A 22876-nucleotide genomic window follows, 5' to 3' on the forward strand; every position below is an offset into this window, starting at 1 on the left:
GGGATCGAACCTGTGCTCCCTGCATTGGAGGCACGGAGTCTTAACCAGTGGACCCCCAGGGAAGTCCCTTGCACCAATCATATTTAATCAACATTAGCAGAGTCGGTGCTCCTCAAATTGCTATATGAATTTGATGCAGCGCCAGTTATAATCTCAGCAAGCTTTTCTGCAGAAATTTACAATCTAATTTTAAAATGTGTAGAGAAATTAAGAGGACCTAGGCTATCTATGGGGTTGCACAGAGTCGGACACGAGTGAAGTGACTTAGCAGCAGCAGCAGGCTGTCTAAAGGAATCTTGACTATAAGAGCTAACACATTTTAGAGCTAGAAGGAAATATCACTGGGTTTTGTGGGGGTATAAATTCCTTGAATTCTCTTAGAAGTTAGGCAGGACTAACTTTTATAGATTGGGCTTGTATAAAAATTAAATATATAGACATTTTGCCATGTCCCACCCCAAGCCAGCTAAGTCACATTCATCTTTCACATGTTGGCTGACTAGTGATGAATTTTCCTTACCTTCTGCCAGTGTGTGGAGGGGCCTGGCCCCCAGTCACAGGGTGATGGTGGTTATTTGTCTCCCTGTTCTCTCTCACCCCCAAAAAAGTCCCCCTCCTTTCCTCACAGTAATTTCTTGTCATTCTTCTTACCTCTTCCTTTATGCCATGGGTTTTATTCTTACACACTCTGAAGATGCAGTGTATTTGAGTATGCAGTGAGAAAGATCATATGTTTATGTGTAACTCAAAACACCATGGCCTTATACAAGTAGGAAGTTTGTTTTTCCTAGCTAACTGAGAGTCTAGTCTAGAGTTGGAGGACTTTTTATAAAGGATGAGCTCCCCTATTTAAAAAATATCCTTGAGCTCTCCTGACACATAGCATCTTAGCAAGGCTGTCTCCTTGTCTGAGGAGAGACGGCAGAGCCAATACCCAAATGTAACTTGACAGTTTTCTCTGCCTCCAACTTTTGAATGTTCTCAAAACCCATTTCCCTACAGTCTGCCTCCAGCTCTGATTTAATACCTTCTTATCTAGGAGGCTTTTCTATCAAGTCTGGTCTGAGACTCAGGAACACAAATCTCTTTCTCCACTTGAAGCCTATAAATAAGACTTTCTGTCATTCCCCCCCATCCCCCCCTGCCCTCCCCACCCCCCGCCCCCCCAACTCTAGATAAGATCTGGACTCTTATTCTCCTGTTTCTTCTAATACCATCTTCCAGTCTGACACCAGGGGCCTTTGATTGATTAGTATTTGTGTGGAAATTATTTCTGTTTCTTCTGTATGTTGCTGGGACCACCCTAATCCGAGCAGTAAGACAGATCAGTATCAGTTAGTGATCGTGACCTCTCACTACAGCTTTATTTCAGGTATTCTTTTATGACTTTTCAACTTTTAAATATTTCACCCAGTAGGCACTTTCTGTTTAGATCCAGGATTGTGTATAATTTAAGGTCATTTGGCAGGGTGTATATATCTGGGGGTCAGGACAGGTTAGTTTATTCAATCTCATGTCCTTGGAAATACAACAGTGAATTTTGAATTCTGGTTCCCCCTCTCTCCCAAGTTGATTGGACAGATCTTGCCTAATTCCTTGGATGAACAGTTATTGTAGCACATAAGATGATGTACTAGGAAAGCATACAGTAATATCTTTGTCATGTTACAGGCAATTGTTTTCACTTATTTTAAGGGCTGTGAAATGCATTCTTCTTCCAGGTTTCCTTGAGCTCCTTGTCACTTGAATACCAGAACGTTCCTTCCTGTTGTACCAGAACAAATACAGCTCCCTGTCGCACACATGTTCCTTAGTCCTGAATCTGTGTATTTGCATTCTCTTCAAGCTAGGCAGATGCATTGAATAGGAGTCCTCACCTATCGAGAGAAATGGTGTTCTTTCTTTCTTTTCACTTTTTGGCCGCATCACATGGCGTGTGGGATCTGGTTCCCCAGCTGTGGTCTGAACCTCTGTCCCCTGGAGTGGAAGTGTGAGGGCCTGACGATGGCTTGCCAGGAGTCCCCGGCGTTCTTTCTTGATCTCAGCACGTTGTGCTAGTTGCTCTGAGCTTATTTAGTTGAGAGAAATCTTCGGTGATACATCTTAAAAATGAATGTTGTCACCATGGAGAAGTGAACTCCTTCCAGATTCCCTTTTTGAGAAAGTCACTGGTGGAAATGTTATTCAGCCAGTAGCGTGCTGTACGCAATTTGTTAAAACTGGCTCAGTGCTTTGTTTCATTTACTAATGTTAATAGGAATATGGAAATAATTGTTAATGTCATGGTAGTCTATAAACTGCTGAACATGGTACATAAAGGATTTTATAAATAAGAAAGGAAGTTGGGATTTTCCCCTCAAATGCGTCCCTTTTACTTGTTGTAGCAAACAAATGAAGTTTGGGGAGAAACAAATTGATGAAAGCCATTTTGTTATTGAGTTGCTAAGTTGTGTCCGACTCTTTGTGACTCCATGGACTGCAGCATGTCAGGCTTCCTTGTCCTTCACCATCTCCTGGAGTTTGCTCAAACTAACGTCCGTTGAGTCAGTGATGCAATCCCACCTTCTCATCCTCTGTCGTCCCCTTCTCTTCCTGCCTTCAATCTTTCCCAGCATCAGGGTCTTTTCTAATGAGTTGACTTTTCACATCAGGAGGCCAAAGTATTGGAGTTTGAGTTTCAGCATCAGTCCTTCTAATGCATATTCAGAATTGATTTCCTTTAGGGTTGACTGGTTTGATTTCTTCTCCAACACTATAGCACGAAACCCATTAATTCAAACAAAAAATAAAAGATGCAGTATTAATAGATTGTATTTGGTAAATGTCATTCATAATTTTTTACTTGCCTCATTATCTTTCCAGGGAGTGGATTTTTGTTTTAGTTTTTATTTGTTTAAAGAGTATAAGTAGTGGATTAAAGAAAAGACTTTTGCTAAAAGCAACCAGCAATGAAACCATAGGTATTAAACTAGTTTCTTTCATAGAAAATGGCTATTCCTTGAAGTGTTTCTGAAAAGTTCCTAAGACAGTTTTAGATTCTACAGTGTCTAGATTATACACATGTCTTTTGTTGCCACTTAAAAATCAAGTCAATAATGGGGTTCCCCGATGGTCTAGTGCTTGTCAGTTCCCCACACAGGCTTGATCCTTAGTCTGGGAAGGTTCCCTACACAGTGGGTCAGCTAAGCCTGTGTGACACAGCTGATCAACCTGTGCTGTGGAGCTCCCCAGCTACATGTAGAGAAACTGAAAGTGAAAGTTGCTCAGTCATGTCCGACCCTTTGCGACCCCATGGACTATACAGTCCATGGGATTCTCCAGGCCAGAATACTGCAGTGGGTAGCCTTTCCCTTCTCCAGGGGATCTTCCCAACCCAGGGATGGAACCCCGGTCTCCTGCATTGCAGGTAGATTCTTTACTAGCTGAGCTATCAGGGAAGCCCCAACGAGAGAAAACTCGCATGCAATGAAAGACCCAGTGCGTCCGCAAATAATAAATAAATAAAAACAATCAAACCAATCATTGCCTGGCCCTCGGGGCCATTAGATCAGCCCAGCTGGCAGGGCTCTTCTGAGGGTCTGTGAGGCACTGTTATCCCCACAGGAAAAGCAGTGAGGGGGGCAGGCAGATGGCTGATGGCGGGGGCCCAGGCTCCCCGGCTAGCCAGCAGAGCAGCCCCTGGACTCAGGTTCTGTCAGCCCAGACCGACTGTGAGCTCCCACAGGCCAGTCTGAGAGGAGGAATCTGAGAGTGACTGGTTTACAGGAAGCACAGTGACAAGGTAACCTGTGCTAATGGATTAGAATATATTTCAGCTAATAGCATGAAACTTCCCTGGTGGCTCAGACAGTAAAGAATCTGCCTGCAAGAGACCTGGGTTCTATCCCTGGGTCAAGAAGCTCCCCTGGAGAAGGCAATGGCAACCCACTCCAGTACTCTTGGCTGGAGAATCCCATGGACAGAGGAGCTGGGCAGGCTACAGTCCACGGGGTTGCAAAGAGTCAGACACGACTGAAGCTGCTTAGCATGCATGCATGATGTTTAGAGGAGTTTTGGGCACTAAGGAAGTTCAAGTGGGCTTCAAAGTAAATGTGTGTGATGTGTTTTAGAGGGAAATACTGTAGCGTTTAACATTGCTCTCACCGCATCCCCAGGTTTGCCGGCAGGATGGCAGGAAACAGCCTCGTGCTGCCCATTGTCCTGTGGGGCCGCAGAGCCCCGACGCACTGCATCTCCGCCGTGCTGCTGACGGACGACGGGGCCACGGTCGTGACCGGCTGCCACGACGGGCAGATATGCCTCTGGGACCTTTCCGTAGACTTGGACGTGAGTGTTTGAAATGCCGATGGCACTTTTTGCATGCAAAAAGCTACTTAAGAAAAAAATAACACAGTTCCAGAATAATTTTACCTCTGTATTTTCTATGAGATACATTTTGACTAAAATTGGTGTTCAGAATGATTATCAAGATTACTCAGCAGAGTTGAGTTCTGCTGGTTTTTGGCTTGATTCCCAATTATAATAGCTATCCTACCTGGCTTACTATGTTACATTTAAGATTTTTTCAGAAAATTTCTAACCATATTGAAGGAAGTTTCCAAAAAGATACTAAAAAAACAATTTTGAGCCTTCTAAGATCAGTGTCTTGAAGAGAGAAAACCTTTGTAAAAATGTACAAAAATCAGGGTGTGTGTTTTTGCCATTCTTTACTGCTGTGTGCTCTGCTCCTGGGCGCTCTCTGTGCACAGACGCCCTTTTTCCATATTTTAACCTCCAATCTTGGACAACCTCCCCCAGGAATTTTTCTGTAAGGAGTAACAGAGAAGATGGGGTGATAGTTGTCATGGAATGTAGAGGCAAACAAGTTGTTTTTATAAGTAAAAAACTTTTTAAAAGCTTTATTGAGATAAAATTTACATCATACAATACACCCTTCAAAGTGTACAATTTAATGATTTTTACTCTGTTCTCAGAGTTGTGCAGCTATTACCACAGCCAGCTTTAGAACATGTTCATCGTCTCAAGCACCTGGGTAGTTCCGTGGTTAAGCACCTGTGCTTCCGCTGCAGGGGGCTCGGGTTCAATCCCCAGTCGGGGAACTGAGATACCACATACTATGTGGTGTGGCAAAAAATAAAAAATAAAATTTCAGAGAGAAATTGCAGAAGTAGTATTTCGTGAGTACGTAGAGAGATGGAGATAAGAGTAAAGGAGGGAAACTTGTTAATATAGGTATTATCTCCCATATACAAAGTTTTATTGCTTTCACTACCTGTAGAGGTATCATTTTGGAGAATAAAACTATAATTGCAGGAAATTTTATAATATGTGGCAATAATGAAAGAAGTGAAACGTCATGGTAAAAGCTCAGCATTGCAGGCAAATGAAGTTGGCTCGAATCTTGGCTACTCTGGTGTCTAGCTGTGTGCCTTTGGGCAGTTTGCTTACCTGTCTCATGCCTGCATCTCATCATGTTTAAAATAGGGTCACACACAAGGTTTCGGTAAGGATTCTGTGAGGGAAGTTATATTAAGCAGTTACCACAGTGCTTGTACATAGTAAGGATTTATTTAATGAATAATTATAGCATCTCAGATAATAGAAAAGAAAAAAAAACTAAAAGAAAAAAGAAAGGAGTGTGGAATGATGTCTGAATGTAGAACTAGTGGCCTCAGGGTCCCAGACTGGAACGTTAGTGCTGGTGTTTAGTCTTAAGAACTGTCTCATCACATCTTTTAATCCTAAACATCACTCCTTGCCACTGACAACTTGATAACTGTCACTTTTGAACTGTGGTCTTTGAGGATGGATTTTTTTTTTTAATCAGTTGAACAGATTATCTTATATATCTCTGTACTAGTTATATCTGAAATGTTTATTAATAACTGTGACAAATTCTTATGGAATATGGTGAAATAAAAATAGAAAGGTATAAATATAACAGTATACCACATTTTTCGGAGAAGGCAATGGCACCCCATCCAGTACTCTTGCCTGGAAAATCCCATGGACGGAGGAGCCTGGTAGGCTGCAGTCCATGGGGTCCCTAAGAGTCAGACACGACTGAGTGACTTCACTTTCACTTTCCACTTTCATGCATTGGAGAAGGAAATGGCAACCCACTCCAGTGTTCTTGCCTGGAGAATCCCAGGGTCGGGGGAGCCTGGTGGGCTGCCATCTATGGGGTCGCACAGAGTCGGACATGGCTGAGCGACTTCACTTTCACTTTCACCACATTTTTACTTTTCCTGTAATTATGTTGGTACTCATTATATGAAGCCTCCAAGTTTGCTTTTTCTCAAAATTGCTTTGGCCATTTGGTGTCTTTTATGGTTCTACACAAATTTCATCAAGGTTTTTTCTATTTCTGTGAAAAACACCATTGGAATTCTGATAGGATTGCATTGACTCTGCAGATTGCTTTGAGTAGTATGGACCTTTTAACAACATTAATTCTTCCAACCCAAGAATGTGGGGTATCTTTCCACTTATTTAGTTTACCATTTCTTTCATTAGTGTCTTACAATTTTTGGAATACAGGTGTTTCACCTCCTTGGTTAAGTTTATTTCTAAGTAATTTATTCTTTTTGATGCCACTGTAAGTGGGATTGCTTGATTTCTCTGTCTGATAACTTGTTGTTATAGAAACAACAGCTTTTTGGATGTTTATTTTGTATCCTGCAACTTTACTTAATTTCTTCATTAGTTTTAACAGTCTTTGGTTGAGTCATTAAGATTTTGTACATATAAGATCATGTCATCTGCAGAGAAAACATTACTTCTTCCTTTTTAACTTGGTTGCTTTATTTTTTATTTGATGCTCAATTGCTCTGGCTGCTGCTGCTGCTAAGTCGCTTCAGTCGTGTCCGACTCTGTGCTACCCCATAGACGACAGCCCACCAGGCTCCCCCGTCCCTGGGATTCTCCAGGCAAGAACACTGGAGTGGGTTGCCATTTCCTTCTCCAATGCATGCAAGTGAAAAGTGAAAGTGAAGTCGCTCAGTCGTGTCCAACTCTTAGCGACCCCACGGACTGCAGCCCACCAGGTTCTTCTGTCCATGGGATTTTCCAGGCAAGAGTACTAGAGTGGGGTACCATTGCCTTCTCCAAACTACTCTGGCTAAGACCTCCTATATTATGTTGAAATGTCAAGAGTAATCATCCTTGTCTTGTTCTTGATCTTGGAGAAAAGCTTTTAGTGTTTTCTACATGGGCTTGTTCCATATGGCCTTTATTATGTTAGGATACATTGCTTCTACACCCAATTTGTTGAGAGTTTTTAATCAGGAAAGGATATTGAATTTTGTCAAATGCTTTTATTGCCCTATGAGATGATTATGTGCTTTTTTTCATTCATTTATTTTTGTTCATCTTTCTAGGTTTTGGTGAGAGTACAGTCAATTTTAGTTACTTTATTATGACTGAAAATGGAATTTTCTAGCAAAGCCATGTACATTGAAAATAAAACTAACCATTGGTAAATTTGATTTTCTTGGGAAAAATTAAAGAATTGACCAAAAGCATTTTTTTTCCAGTGGAGGAATATGGAATCTCTGTTTGGAAATGGGGTTGGTTGTATGAGAAAACATTCTAGGCCTATTCTAACCATAAACAATGATAGTATTTTTCTTTCAATTATAATTATGCAAAATATGACTAAGGTGATTTTGATTCCAAAACTGATAACATGAAAGGTATTAATCATTCTCTTTTCTTAAGCTGGGTATTGACTATGTGGTTAGATGTTTTTTATATCTGGTACATGTGTTATAAATATTATTTGTATATGTATAAAATGTTAAGAAATATATCCTGAAATTACTTAAAGTCCTGATATCACCTAAAATAATAGCATGATGTTTGGTACAAAGTAGATGAATTTGGAGGCTGATTGCCAGACTATTTTAGAATAGTGGGTATTAAGCCATCCTTTCAAAGGCACTATGGCAGTAAATCGTTAGTCTGTGACAGTCATTATTGGTTCCTGATAGTTAACGTTGATACCAGCTCTTGGTAAGTGTACCTGTTCTCTATTTTTTGTGTTTGGGATGTCAGTCTAGAGGCTCTAAATGTGCTTTCAGATCATGGAAAGTATTATTTTTAAAAATAAGTGAGGAGAAATTATTTTATATGCTAATTCACATTCTTAACCTGATTTCTCTGTGCACTCGAGCTCTGTGCTAAACACTGCCCTGCTTTAAACCTTGGCTCCATCCCTCCCTGTATGTTGGGCAGGTAATGTCACCTCTTGCTGTTCCACTTTCGACTTTATTACTACTGGGGTGATTGTGAGCATTGAATTGGTGGGAGTCACTGTTTTGCTGCTGTTAGTTTTTGGTGTCCTGAGCAGTTCTTCTCAAATCTGTATCTGTACATTTATACTGAATATTTAACAGAATTCCTAAGAATGATTACTTTAGAAAACATATTGTGTATTTCTAGGTCAACCCTCGAGCGCTGTTGTTTGGTCACACGGCGTCAATTACCTGTTTGTCTAAAGCTTGTGCGTCTAGTGACAAACAGTATATTGTGAGCGCATCTGAGAGTGGGTAAGTGTTTTCTCATTCGCTTTTTTCCTTTTAAGTCTTTAATGCAAATAATACCAGTGTATTTGTAAGTAGGGAATTTTATTTTATTTTTTGGGTATCTTTTAAATAAATGTATCAGTTGTCTCAACATAAAGCTATTTGAAATATGGTTTTCAAAATGAATTTTATCTTTATTAATGATTTTTATAGTACTTTCATTGTAATTTATGGTTATGTCTTTGGCTTGCTTTTGAGAAACTCAGAATACCGTAAAAGTTAAAGTATGGTCGTTAATCCCCATAGCATTTTTACTGAGTTGGCAGACAACTTTGAGAGTTTTAAGAAACCTCAGTGATGCTAGGTTAGCATGAATTTGGAAGATGAAGCCATACAAAAGTTTGATCAGTTATATCGATGTATGTTAATACACTAACATAGCTATATCCATTCCTAAGTCTCAGAGCTTGCTTTTGGAAAGGTAGGTCATTGGACAGCAGGTGAAGGGCCTAGAATGGGGGGAATAAAAACTTTTGGGATGTTTAGAAAATTGTATATTTATGAAACACGTTATTGAAGAGAGTCAGGGAACTGGAAGAGAGTTATTTAAGAAATTATCCCTTCAACTTTCTATAATTTATGAATTTGAAAAGAACCTTGTGTAGCTGAGAAGCAGTACCAGGTAAGTTCATATTAGAATGCATATTCTAAACAAATAAGTGAGTTTCCTTTGAAAAGTTTATACCACATGGGATATAGGAAAGTGAAAGTGAGAGTTGTTTGGTCGTGTCCGACTCTTTGCAACCCCATGGACTGTCCATGGAATTCTCCAGGCCAGAATACTGGAGTATTCTTTCCCTTTTCCAGGGGATCTTCCCCACTGAGGGATCGAACCTAGGTCTCCTGCATTGCAGGTGGATTCTTTACCAACTGAGCTATCAGGGAACCCCTAAGGCATCTTATAATAAGTATCAGGATCACTGCATTTTATTAATATTCTCCTCTGTTAAATAAATCTTCAGTTTATTTCTTTAAAGGACAAGGCATATTGACATTTCTAATTTTGAACGTTGTCTCTTTAGTTTGAGATAAAGCTTTTTTCTTTTGCTCAGTCAGTTCAGTTGCTCAGTCATGTCTGACTCTTTGCAACCCCATGAACTACAGTAAAATTTCTGCAGCAAATGTGGAATCAAAACTGGAATATTGGGTTTAATTTGCAAAGATTTGGAAATCAGTTGACCTTAAGTTTTGTGTTTTGCAGTGCTAAATTTTCTAGCTACATTGATAATCAATGGAAAATTGGAATGGTTTAAACATTTCGTTCTAGTTTTTGTCACCTGCCCTTTTACCTATCACTTAGGCCTGTGCTCTGCTTCATTATTATCCTTACTCTGAGCTTGAGGGTGAGAGAGCAGCCACTCTGGCACAGAGGTAGAGGAGGAGAGTTCTGGAGGGCCTCCTACCAGTTATGGCCAGAACCGCTGCCGAGACTCCACCAGCTAACAGGGAACCAGGAAGTGCAGCCCTCGCCGGTATCCAGAAAGAATGTGGATCGGGGCAGGGGTGGTTAGGCTGGAGGGGAATTTAAGGCAGTGGCTGGGAGGGCCAGAAGTTTTGGTGAACAGCAATAAAGACTATATGCTGCTTTTTCTGAAATATGTCCATTTTAATGGAAGCTTAATTTTAAACTACTGTGACAAAGTTGAACCGTGCTTTTAAAACTCAGATTTAAAGTCAGCGATTATTTTGTTTTATAGGGAGATGTGCCTCTGGGACGTGAATGATGGCAGATGTATTGAATTTACAAAATTAGCTTGCACACATACTGGCATACAGGTTGGTATTGATTTCTGCAACTGGCCAACTCAGCACTGATGGTCAGTTTAAAAAGTGTTTTTTTTTTCTTTTTTTAAATTTTATTTTATTTAACTTTACAATATTGTATTGGTTTTGCCATAAAAAGTGTTTTTTTTTTTTTTTTAACACCAAGTCTCTCTTTTTATATGAAAAATGGGTGGGAATGGGTAATGGGACAGGAAGACTAGAATTGCAGCAGTTGACGTCTTCTTCAGAAGACAGTGTAGTGGGGGAGGAAGACCAAGAGGCGGAGACGAGTGCTGAAAGGTGTGAGCCAGCCATCGTCGCTGCTGCGTCTGCTCTGGCTAGGTGTCTTGGTTACCCACGCGGGAGCCCCTTATTGGTTGGGTGAGCGTTCTACGTCCTAAATAATGGAATTCTCTCTTGCTAAAGCCTTTGTGATTCCACTCATGACTGACACAATCTATTAAAATTTTTTTTTTCCTTTTTTGGCTGCTCTGGGTCTTTTCTTGCCGTGGTGCGCATGCTCAGTGGTTGAGGCCTACAGGCTTAGTTGCCCCGAGACATGGGGGATCTTAGTTCCCTGGCCAGGGATTGAACCTCTGATCCCTGCTTTGGAAGGCAGATTCTTAGCCACTGGACCATCAGAGAAGTCTCACACAATCCACTTTTTGGACGATACCCTTTTCCTTGCTTGTGCAGTTGGCCTTGGGTCTATAAAAGACGCGACCTTCATATACCTAACTTAACTCAGGAATTTACAGCAATTTATAGCCTCTCGCCTACATTCCTGGTGAAAGTGAAGTCACTCAGTTGTGTCCGACTCTTTGTGACCCCATGGACTGTAGCTTACCACGCTCCTGCATCCATGGGATTTTCCAGGCAAGAGTACTGGAGTGGATTGTCATTTCCTTCTCCAGAGGATCTTCCCGGCCCAGGGATTGAACCTGGGTCTCCCACATTGTAGGCAGACGCTTTACTATCTGAGCCACCAAGGAAGTTACATATTCCTGGTATTCCCCCTTATTCTTTCATAATTGTCAAATTCTTTGTGCTTCAGGTTACTCATCATTTACTGCGTTGAGTGTTGGGAAAATTGCAGTGTATATAGAAAATGTGATTTATAGTCTTAATGGGGAAGGAGAGGGAGAGGAGGGAACTCAGATTTATAGCATATATCTACCCTTGTGTGGTGTCTCATTTAGCCCCACCCATATTCTTATGCATCAGATAGAAGTATACCCTTTTACATGTAAGGAGGCTGATAGTCAGAGTGATTAAATAACTTGCCCCAGTCTCACAGTGAGTCATTCCCGTCACTAGGATCTCAGAACAGCTTTACCTGACTCTGGGGACTCTGTTCTTTCCGTTACATCATACTGCCTCCCTTAAAACAAACAAAATAATTTGTTGAGAAAGAAAACCTTCTGTACTAACACAAATTAGAAAAGCAATGGAAAATGTTTAGAGATGGTTAGTGTGATATAGATCTTTAGTGACTATTTATTGCCCTGGAAGAGCCTTTTAAAAATCGCTTCTTCAATGCTATTAGGGCGTATGCTTTTTTTTTTTCCTTTTTAAACATTTTTTATTAAGCCTGGTTGATTTACAATGTTGTGTTAGTTTCAGGTGTTCAGCTTTTTTTCTAATTGCTTGTTACGTTATTTTTTTTCCATTCACATTTAGCTCTGTGATCCATTTTGGATTTTTATTTTTTTGGCCCCACTGTATGGCTTGTACCAATATTCTTGCCTGGAAAATCCCATGGACGGAGAAGCCTGGTAGGCTGCAGTCCATGGGGTCACAAAGAGTCGGACATGACTTCAATTTCACTTTCATGGCTTGTGGAATGTTAGTTCCCTGACCAGGGATTGAACCTGGGCCCTTGACAATGAGAGCATGGGGTCCTAACCACTGGACCACCAGGGAATTCCTAGGACATACGCTTTTTATTTAAAGGGCCTATATTATTTTTTTTTTTTTACCATATGAAGAGTCATTAAATTTATAAAGAGAAAAGGGGTAGTATATCATTTAGATTCATTGACTTTATAGATAATTTAACTGAAAAATTATATATCAATGTCATTCAGACTCATTGGGTGTAAATACATTGACTGCTATAAAATTTAAGATTTAAAAACTTTTGGTTTACAGTTTAAGAGAAATTGATCAGTGTGTCTTCAGTGCCTCCTCTTCCCTTTTTCTCCATTAAAGTCACCGTTTTTTTGCCCATCTCAAAGTGTCTTGGAAGCTAAATTAGTGTTTGGAAGATGGTTGGAGTGTAACTTTAAAGCAAAGTTGAGAGGCGTTCAGTCAGGCAGGTCCGATAAACTATCCCTGCCCTCAGGACAGAGCGCTCTCTAGTGACTGCAGTGCGCGTGTGTTTCCTGGCTGGTGTTGGGGGCGCCCCGCATCCATCCCTCCCTCGTTCCCATCCACCCGGTCCCCCTTTCGTGGGCCAGGGCTGCCTGCAGTCACGTGACTGTGTGCGTCCCTGGCAGTCCCTGGGAGCCCAGATCGTGGGTCATGGGTCGACCCAAGATCTAGTGGTCCCCGCCTTCTGATAGTCTGCGTTTTGCTAGCCCCTCTCTGGGGGTTTTCTGGTGCTACCTGGCGCTTCCTTAATGTGCTTCGTGCTCCATGTGTGTCCTTATGAAGTGCTCCCAGTACAGGGGACTCCATAGTTGAGAAAATCTTGTCTTCCACTGCTGAGCTCTGAGCAGTGGACGGATGAGTGTGGGAGCAGCCTGAATCTGGTTTCTTCCTTGCCTCCCCAGTTGTGGGGTGGTTACAGCATGGTCCTGTGTGTGGTGTCCCGCTTAAACACATGTGATTTTGTATAAGGTTCAATCCCTTGGAAAGTAATAGTCTGGATACTGGATGTCCCAGACTTCTAAAAATCTTCTAGGGGAATCATTCCACTAAGAGATAACTTACTTATTTATTTTTTGAGGCTAAGGGAAGTTGGGTCCTTTGATAAGTCGATGGTCTTATTTTAATAGGCATTCTTTCTCTGCTCTTTGCTTGCTGGAAACCCTTCTTATCTTTTTGAGTTATTCTTAGCATGTGTTGCATCACTGTATTGGTTCTTTCTCTCTTTTTCTTCCACAAAGTGTAAATGTGCACTACAAGAATCGTTTATAATGGTTGTCTTGCACTCTAGTCTAAGATAACACTTGCGTTACACAGAATTTACTTCTGATTTTGTTTGAATAGAATCATCCTTGCTTCTAAACTTTATTTGGTTATAACTAGTAATTACAAACCTCTACTCACTGATTCTCATTCACCTAAAACTCTTTCTTACTTTTGGGTCCCACCCATGCTGCCCTTTTGCTTTGATTTGTTTGTGAAGCTGATTTTATTCAGATGTTTTATTAATTCATTCAACAATTTTATTTTAGAATGCTACAGGGGGACGAAACAGAAGAATTATCATGAATTCTACTCCACAGTAGTTCAAAAGGGAAGATAAGATGTTAGGAAAATAATTTTTATTAGATATTTTGCGTATATTAGCGTAACTTGATGTATGCACATGTGTGTCCATAAATACATGTAATATGGACCATATAGTATGTATGTACTGTATGTATCGTAGTGTGCACTATATATCTGGACATATTATTGGGGAAATTGAGCATCCTACTAAGCTTGGTGAATGTATGTGAATCAAGTATCTTAAGTAAAGAACACTTACAATTTTTTTCCTTCTAGTTCTACCAGTTCTCTGTTGGAAGTCAGAGAGAAGGAAGGCTTCTATGCCACGGTCATTATCCTGAAATCCTTGTGGTGGATGCCACCAGCCTTGAAGTATTATACTCCTTAGTCTCAAAGATCTCTCCAGACTGGATCAGCTCCATGAGTATTATTCGATCCCACCGAACACAAGGTCAGTGTGGCCTTTAGGAACTTCTGCACTACGGTTAGCTTACTCTAGGGTTCTAGAGTGTATCGAATAATATACTTGCTTATATTGTATTCTTCAGTTTAAGAAATAGTGCCTCTCATGATTTATGGTCTGTCTCTACCTTTGTAAAGGAGTCTTTGATTGAACTGAGATTTAAAGTGTTAGATTATCTCCATTCCAAGGAATAAATCACTAGTTTTTGGCAGTCTTAGAGCGTGTCAGGAATCTTCTGAATTGGAAGATCTTAACCCCTTGGAGGTGTGTTGGGAGGAACCATAGTTTGTGTATCTCTTGGGCCTGGTTTGGTTACCTGCTATGAAGAGGTGTAGGAAGTGTTTCCATTTTATGTGAAGGTAATGAAAAGGGAGGGGATTATACACAATTCAGTTTAATGACCGTTCCTGGTGAGCGCTTGATGTGTAGTTAACGCTCGACATACATGAATGTGTTTTCTCCATTTCTGTTGAAACCGACAGTACCAGTTGTGAGAGCAAAAGTAAAATTGTTCGGGAAAAGGATAGTCATACTGACCGTTGAATGTGTATTCGTGTGTGCCTTTGGTGTACTCCTGTAAGCCCTTCCTGATGACTTCGTGGTCGCGTGCTCTGCTGTGAAGGCTGGTCTGTAACTGCTGTCACCATCGACGTGAGACTTCATGTACAGAGTGCTCCCAGCATTGGGCACATGCTTAGCATTTCCGTACGGTAACCGCTTCTCACAGCACTCAGTGATGTAGCTACTGCGTCATAGGATGTGTGGATGAGGAGACGGATGAAGTTTAGCATGATGGAGTCTCCACTTAAGGTCACAGAGCAAGCCTGTGGCTTACTGGCGCCCAGACGGACCCCAGAGAGCTTGCTTTTACCACTGGGTTACGTCATGTCCATTGGTGAACTGCCTTCCCTGGGAGTTTTCCATAGCTTTTTATTCAACGGTCATGGCACAAATATTTATTGAGTGCCTACTCTTTTCTAGGTGCAGAGGATTGAACTACTGGCAGGACTCGAATTGTAGGAAGGGAGGATGATATATAAACAAATGGCAGTTTCACAGTGTAACGTGTGAAAAGACAGAGAAATAGTACAGAGGCTAGAATTAGCAAAGGCAGTGAAGGGGCTTTGAGGGCAGGTAGGAAGGCCCCAGATTCGATGAAGTCTCATCTAAGCTTTGACAGGTGAAGAGGAGTTTGTCAGATGTGGGGTCGTGATGTTTCTGGCAGAAGTAGTTTGTACACAGGTACATAAAGCCTCTAGGGCTTCCCAGGTGGCGCTAGTGGTAAAGGACCCTCCTGCCAATGCAGGAGACATAAGAGTTGTGGGTCCGATCCCTGGGTCGGGAAGATCCCCTGGAGGAGGAAATGGCAACCCACTCTGTATTCTTGCCTGGAGAATCCCATGGACAGAGGAGCCTGGTGGGCTATAGTCCATGGGGTCACATGGAGTTGGACATGAATGCAGCGACTTTGCACACGCACACATAAAGCCTTATGTAGGAATGCGTGGGAAATAGCCATCTGTGAAATATATATGTTGTATTATGGTCTGAACAGGGTAGAATGCAACTGTAATGGAAAATGTTGTGCCGTACATACAGTTCTAAATGTTGTCCATTTATAACGTTGCTACCATGCATGTTTTTAATCTACTTTGCCATATTCTAGTGTGTGGAGATTTGAGAATTTTGGATTTATTGGTATTTCGCACGTTTACTGTAATTGACATTTGTGAGCAGTTCTAGCTTCTTTATACGGTGATCATGGAATTGTAATCAGTGCATTTCAGCGCTTAAACTTGCCTATGGAACCAGGCAGTACAAATAAAGTTTTTACTGAAAGATAGTAAGCAATTCTTTTCAATAACAGTGATGACTAATCTGTACTGATGGTCTGAGGGCTATACCTGTGGTGTCTTAATTCTCACAACACCTTATTAAGGTAAGTGCTGTCGTTACGTTATTCATTTATATTTGCTTACAGATAAGCACATTGAATTTAAGGTAGGTTAGTTCAGTTATCCACAGTTCAGTGGTTAATCAGTGAAGAAAATGTGATTTTTAACACATCCCTCCGTTGCTCTGGAGCCTACCTTAGACTGCTTTCTCAGAGTTCAGGAATACTACTGTGGTGCTGTGACTTTTCCGTCACCCGAACCTGATGGATTTAGGTTTTACATCATGTCTTTCCCTTGATCATGGTCTGTGGAGAGTGTAGTGTGCAATAACATGTCTACAAGGCAGGTGAGGTAGGTGGGAAGGGGGAAACGTGTGCCCTGAAGACACAATATGAATGTGCTTCTCCAGGATAAATGAAAGTTAACGTTGAAGAATAAAAGTTGCTTTTTAATTTTTAAAATTTGTTCTTAAAAAGTTTTTTAAGGTTAATTGTTGACGTGGTAATCAAGAATGTTTGAAATTATTAAAGCCTGCAAGTTAGAAATAAGAAATCAAGCAGCTAAAAACAGGTTTTCTTTGAATTCCACGTGTTTGATCATCTTTATTAACCTGTGTCTCAAAATCTGGTTTCTGTTATTTCCTAAAACCTAGAATTAGGTTTTCATGCTGATTGTAAAACATGCTGTTATTTAGTTTCATTAAAGCAAACCATGGTCCACGTCACTGTTGTGACCATGTTCCCGTGTAGAAAGCAATCGTATTACACTTGTAACCGGCTGCTGCTTCTTCTCGGTTAGAGGACACCGTGGTGGCACTCTCAGTGACGGGCATCTTGAAGGTGTGGATTGTCACCTCGGAAATAAGTGACCTGCAGGTGAGACAAAGGAGGCCTGAAGTGAGTTCTCTGTTCTTGTTCTTGAGGAGTCTTACATTGTAGTCATGATAGGCTGCTTCCCTTTTTTACTTAAAGAGGAAAGAAAAAGCTTTCCTTTTCCATAGTCTTATTGACATAGTGCAGAAGATTCCCCTAGAATGCTATCTCTGTACATGAATTATTGTTTTTCCTTTTGATGGTAGACATATGCTTTATCAAGGATGCAAAACAGAGAAACATATTGTACAGGATATGGAGTAGAGAAGCACAGAAGAGGATTTTCCTCAGCTGCTTCTGTTTAAATTGAAAAGGTAGCTTGCTTGAGGCGGGGGGGAAAAAGCAAACCACTGCAAAAAGGGTATAAAGCCAGTTTTAGTCCTCTGAGTTCCTTAGACTTGAATTCCTTCTTACTTTTTATCAGTAAGAAAGGCAGATCAAGTATCTGGCAAGAGATATTAATCTCATCTGTCAGGGAATTTTTAGACATTGAATCTGGGAGAAACTGAAGGAAATGATGTTTTTTTTTTTTTAAACCTACAAGCTTATGTAAAAAACTGACAGAAATGAAAATTAACTAAACTTTTTAGCATCTGTCATTGCCAGTGATGACATTCTGCCTCTCGTTAGTCTGTTAATCTTGAGTAGCTTTGTAGCAGATACGCTGTGCCCACGTGACGTTAGGGTACATTTTGGCTGCCTTTTACTACCTTAGTCCTCACCATGAGGGGCTAAATTGATGAGCACATCAAGTAATGTCTTTATTTTGTTTTGTTTTCTTTATCATTGTGTGATAATTTAAATTGACAATCCTGCCAACCCTAAAGTTTTTACAAATATTTCTCTTTTCAGGATACCGAGCCAATATTTGAGGAAGAATCCAAACCGATTTACTGTCAGAATTGCCAAAGCATCTCTTTCTGTGCATTCACACAAAGGTCGCTTTTGGTGGTGTGCTCCAAGTATTGGAGGGTAAGATAACTGTGCCTAAGTAAGAAACCGCATTTTTGCCCTTCAAGGTTTTGGTTTATCAGCCTTCTAAAGATAATTGTAAGGAGAAGCTTGGTTTAGAATATTTTAAATATTTGGTCTGTTTTTGATATACTCTGAAGTATGGAATTTGGCTACATCGTTGCCTTTTTTTTGATTTGGTCCATAGAATGATTCTGTCAGTGTTTATTAGTTCTTAATTTCTGTGTCTTGCTGCCATGTTCTTCATTGTCTTGTCAGTGCGGCATGGGCAATGGCAGTGAGTCTTCTGCAAGTTGGGACATATCTTTGTAGGTTTTCATCCCCAAGTGCCATCCTTTTCCGACGTCTTGGAGTCAGGAAGGTCTTCTTCTGTCACTTTAGAGCTCATGGTGAGAGGTGCATATTGCTTTTCACATTGCTCGACTTTAATGTTTCCATGACAGAAAAAGAGCCAGCAAGTTTTGATCACCTGCCATAGTGCCTACCATATTTTCCAAAGCTTTCCATGTGTTATTTGGAAATAACAATCTGAGGGGTGGTATATTGGTTACCTATTCCTGCATAACAAATTACTTCAAAAGTTAGTCGTTTAAAACAACAAATGTGAATCATCACCCAGTTCCTGTGATCAGGAATCCAGGCGTGGTTTAGCTGGGTACCTCTGGCCCAGGGTCTCTCACAGAGTGTGATGAAGGATGAAGGGGTTTTGACTGGGACAAACACCCCGTCCCAGGGCTCTCCTTGGCGGAGGCTCAGCTTCCAGATTTACTCACCTGCTGGTTCACAGTCGTCAGGTCCTGCTGACTGTGGGCTGGAGACCTTAGTTCTCTGCCATGTGGGCCTCTCCATTAGGACAGCTCACAGCACAGCAGCTGTCTTTCCTCCGAGTCAGTGAGCAAGAGGCCGCGTTCAGTTCTCTAGAAACGTCACAGGATGCAGCCTGCACTCAGGAGAGAGGCTTCCACAAGATTGGAAAACCAGGAGTCGGCCCTCGGTGGGGCCACTTTCGAGGCTGCTTTTCACTCTAGGAAGGGTGGCTTTGCCCATTTTGTAGATGAGGCAACTGAGGCATGAGGGGGGTGGCTGCTTTGGCTAAGGTTATACAAGTGATGGTGGTTGTAAATGACTGAGGTTATACAGCTCAGGCAGCCTGGCTGCGGCCGCCGTTCTCATCACTGCCATGCTGTCCTGCGTCAGAGGGCAGCCTCACCATGGAAGGGCTGCATGGCTGCTGTTTGGGAAAAGGCTTAGAGAAGAAGGCTAGCAGCTGCTCAGCTGTCGTTCACTATCTGGGATCCTTCCTTTGTCTTAAAGTTTAAAGCACATCCAAATAAAAATGAAAACAGACTGCAGGAGGATACAGTGAAAAATAGGCACCCCTTTCCCCCCAGATATGTCCCTTCCCCTCCCCAGAGGCAGTAGCTAATACCAGTTTCTTGTGTGCCCATTGTAAGCCTTTTATATCCATGTGAGGGCAGCCTTCTCTTAAATGCACACACAAGAGTGAAAAGACAACCCACAGAGTGAGAGAAGAAAGCCATGGTATGCAACATGATGAGAGACTCTTCTGTTATCAATTAAAAAACAACTACAGATCAAGAAGGAAAACGCAGGCCACCCAATGCGAGATAGCTAAGAGAGCAAAGCCGAGTAGACAGGAAATATGTAGATAGGTGCCGAGTTTCATGAATCATCAGGGAAATGCATACAAACACAGCATGCGGACGGTGCTGCAGCCCACCAGCATGACTTTCGTAGATTTGTTGTTGTTTAGTCACCAAGTGAAGAGCTGACTCATTGGAAAAGACTCTGATGCTGGGAGGGATTGGGGGCAGGAGGAGAAGGGGACGACAGAGGAGGAGATGGCTGGATGGCATCACCGACTCGATGGACGTGAGTCTGAGTGAACTCTGGGAGTTGGTGATGGACAGGGAGGCCTGGCGTGCTGCGATTCATGGGGTCGCAAAGAGTCGGACACGACTGAGCGACTGAACTGAACTGAACTGAACTGAGTCACTAAGTTGTGTCCCCATGGACTTTGCAATGCCAGTCTTCTCTGTCCTTCACCGGCTCCCAGAGTTTGTTCAGATTCATGTATGTTGAGTTGGTGATGCTAATCTGACCACCATCTTCTGCCAGCCTCTTTTTCTTTTGCCTTCAGTCTTTCCCATCATTAAGTTCTTTTCCAGTGAATCAACTCTTCGCATCAGGTGGCCAAAGTATTGGAGCTTCAGCTTCAGAATTGGTCCTTCCATCAGTCCTTCCAATATTCAGGGTTGATTTCCTTTAGGATGGACTGGTTTGATCTCCTTGTTCTCCAAGGGACTCTCAAGACTATCTGACTTTCTCAGATAGTTATTACCAGAAAGCAGTTTTCAATTTTTGTATGATTAAATTGTCATATTTTATTGTATGGTTTTAAAAATGATTGATGATATGTTCTAAAGGGTTCAGCAAAGGTGAGATTAAAAAAATTTTTTTCTTCCTAATATTTGTATGGTTTTATTTTATATACCTTTGAATCTTTAATCTGAAATTTATTTTGTGTGAATTGTGAGCTGTAGATCCAATTATATCTTTATTCCAATGGATATCAGAATGGATCCGGCAGTTCCTAATGCCATTTGTTGAATAATCATTTTTTGATTCTTGTACCTTTATAATATGCTGTATTCCTACATTTTTTCTAGGACCTGTTTATGGACTTGTTGATTTGTCTGGACTGATTTATGAACTAATATTGTGATTACTTTGTTTTTGATAGTTTGGTAATTTGTTTTAATAGATCATAAGGCTGGAGGGCTGGTGTCCATAATTCTGTCTTGGACTTTTCTTGGCTATTCGTGTAGTGCTAGTGTTGTATTTCTGATACATATTAGAGCAAATTATGGTGAATTTGGCTGGGGTTTGTTCTTGTCTCAAGACTGTCTGCACAGCAACTTCATTGTTGTTTCCTTAAAGAAAAATAAGATAAAAACTTGGCCATTGAATTGCTCATTCCTCCTGGGGAAATTTTTTAGCAACACAGTATGTACTTTCCTCAGTGAGTATGGTAGGAAATGCTGCTAGCTGTTATAAGATGAGGGTTTAGTCCTAGCCTGTCAGCTTGCGGGACGTGGGCCCTTGAGCAGGTGCCGTAACCCTCGTCTGTGTCAGGCTTCGTTTTGTCTCTTGCCTGCACCTCACGGCTTTGGGTTCTTCGTTCCCTGCCCAGGGACTGAGAACTTACACCCCTAGCAGTGGAAGTGCGGCATCATTAACCACTAGACTGCCAGGGAATTTGCTGGGTCAGCTTTTTGTCTCTAGCGATACCTGCCTGCCTGCCTGCCTGCCTCCTGCAATGACTCTAAGAGTCACGTGAGAAAATGATTGTAAAGGCATTTTGCAGATTTGGATGTGTCTTGTAAATGTAAGGTCACAGAAGGTCAGGAGTTTGTGTTGCTGATGAAATTATAGGACGTGGCTATTGTATGTGAGAGTTATTAATAATAAAACTGAGTCTGCTAGTCTCCTGTTTACACTATTTTAAGACGTTGATGAAATAAGGTAAGGTGAATTCCCTCTAACACTCAGGTGTTAAGAGGTTTTCGTTAGAAACATTGTTACTGGGTATAGGAAAAAACTGGGAGTCCTCAGCATGCATCCTGGAGGTTGGGTACTTGTCATGTGATGGAGCACCCTTCCCTTTAGATGAGAAAGGCTAAAGATTCCTGTCTGTGTGGAGGGAGCACCCCTGACCCCTGCTGGCACAGTCTCCTGCCTGCCCACTGGAGGCTGGGGATGTGTCATAGTTGCCCTGTTGAAGGTAACTGTGCCCCAGGGTTCACTGACAAAATGTCTTTAACTGAGGTAGTCAACTGTAAAGGCCTGAGGTTATTAAATATGGTTCTAGAAGTTTTCATTTCAGTTAAAATGTTGCTGTGTTTTCCTTAAATGACACCAACATGGACTTGAACATGAATCTCTTACTCCTCGTAGGTATTTGATGCTGGAGACTACTCCCTGTTGTGCTCGGGTCCGAGTGAAAACGGGCAGACGTGGACAGGAGGTGACTTTGTCTCGGCTGATAAAGTCATCATCTGGACTGAAAATGGGCAGAGTTATATTTACAGACTACCTGCCAGGTATCCAATAAATAGTGAGTTACGACTTTGATCAAAAGCAAGAGATGGCATGATTTCAGTGAGCCCAGGCCTTGCATACAAAGAAAAGCGCTAAATTCCTTAGCTTGAGATAACTGGTTTTCCTTAATTAACGATAATTTTTGATGTTTAGACTACCTGCCCCCTGTTGCAAACTTTTTTATAACTTGGCTTCTCCCCCTCTGCCTCTTCGGAACAGTTCTTTCAGGGTTACTTAAGATGCTGTCTCCCAGGTTTGAAGTCCTAAAAACTCCTACCAAATAAAATATAACTCTTAAAAAAAAAGAGCAAGCGATTTCCAAATTTGTGATGTAATCTGAAAGTATGGAGATATTGAAAGTATAAATATTTAATTTAGGTTAAAAAAAAACTTGAAAATGTAAGTTTGTAATTATAGTTTCATATCTGAGCACAACAATTAGGTGGATTTTTATTTGAGTAAGATATTTTAATAACATTTAATATAATGCCTATATTAAATTAACTATAAAAAATCCATATATTGTCCATTGTGAAAAAAACTCATCATATGGTATGATAAAATATTTAATGTCAGTATTTTTTTTACTGAATGTTGTATTTTCCTCATTTTCAGTTGCCTTCCAGCTAGTGATTCATTCCGCAGTGATGTGGGGAAAGCAGTTGAAAATTTAATTCCTCCAGTACAACATAGCCTCTTGGATCGAACAGATAAAGAGGTAAAATTCTTCAGGTATCATTTATAGTTGGTGGCTGTGTTGAAAAA

General features: G+C 41.2%; 1 protein-coding gene across 4 annotated transcripts in view; it reads left to right on the plus strand.

The window, feature by feature from the left end:
* WDR7 (WD repeat domain 7) overlaps nucleotides 1-22876 on the plus strand; it is a 354748-nt gene that overhangs the window by 18563 nt on the left and 313309 nt on the right. For all 4 annotated transcript variants that reach the window (XM_027526250.1, XM_027526251.1, XM_027526252.1 and 1 more), the window contains exons 2-9: nucleotides 4155-4326; nucleotides 8443-8549; nucleotides 10283-10361; nucleotides 14064-14238; nucleotides 16944-17020; nucleotides 17870-17989; nucleotides 21968-22113; nucleotides 22727-22829. In XM_027526250.1, coding sequence (XP_027382051.1) covers nucleotides 4168-4326; nucleotides 8443-8549; nucleotides 10283-10361; nucleotides 14064-14238; nucleotides 16944-17020; nucleotides 17870-17989; nucleotides 21968-22113; nucleotides 22727-22829 — 966 coding nt within the window. In that variant the 5' untranslated portion in view covers nucleotides 4155-4167. The remainder of the gene's footprint in view (nucleotides 1-4154; nucleotides 4327-8442; nucleotides 8550-10282; nucleotides 10362-14063; nucleotides 14239-16943; nucleotides 17021-17869; nucleotides 17990-21967; nucleotides 22114-22726; nucleotides 22830-22876) is intronic.

This window comes from Bos indicus x Bos taurus, chromosome 24, assembly GCF_003369695.1.
Source record: "Bos indicus x Bos taurus breed Angus x Brahman F1 hybrid chromosome 24, Bos_hybrid_MaternalHap_v2.0, whole genome shotgun sequence".
NCBI classification, from domain to species: Eukaryota; Metazoa; Chordata; class Mammalia; order Artiodactyla; family Bovidae; genus Bos; species Bos indicus x Bos taurus.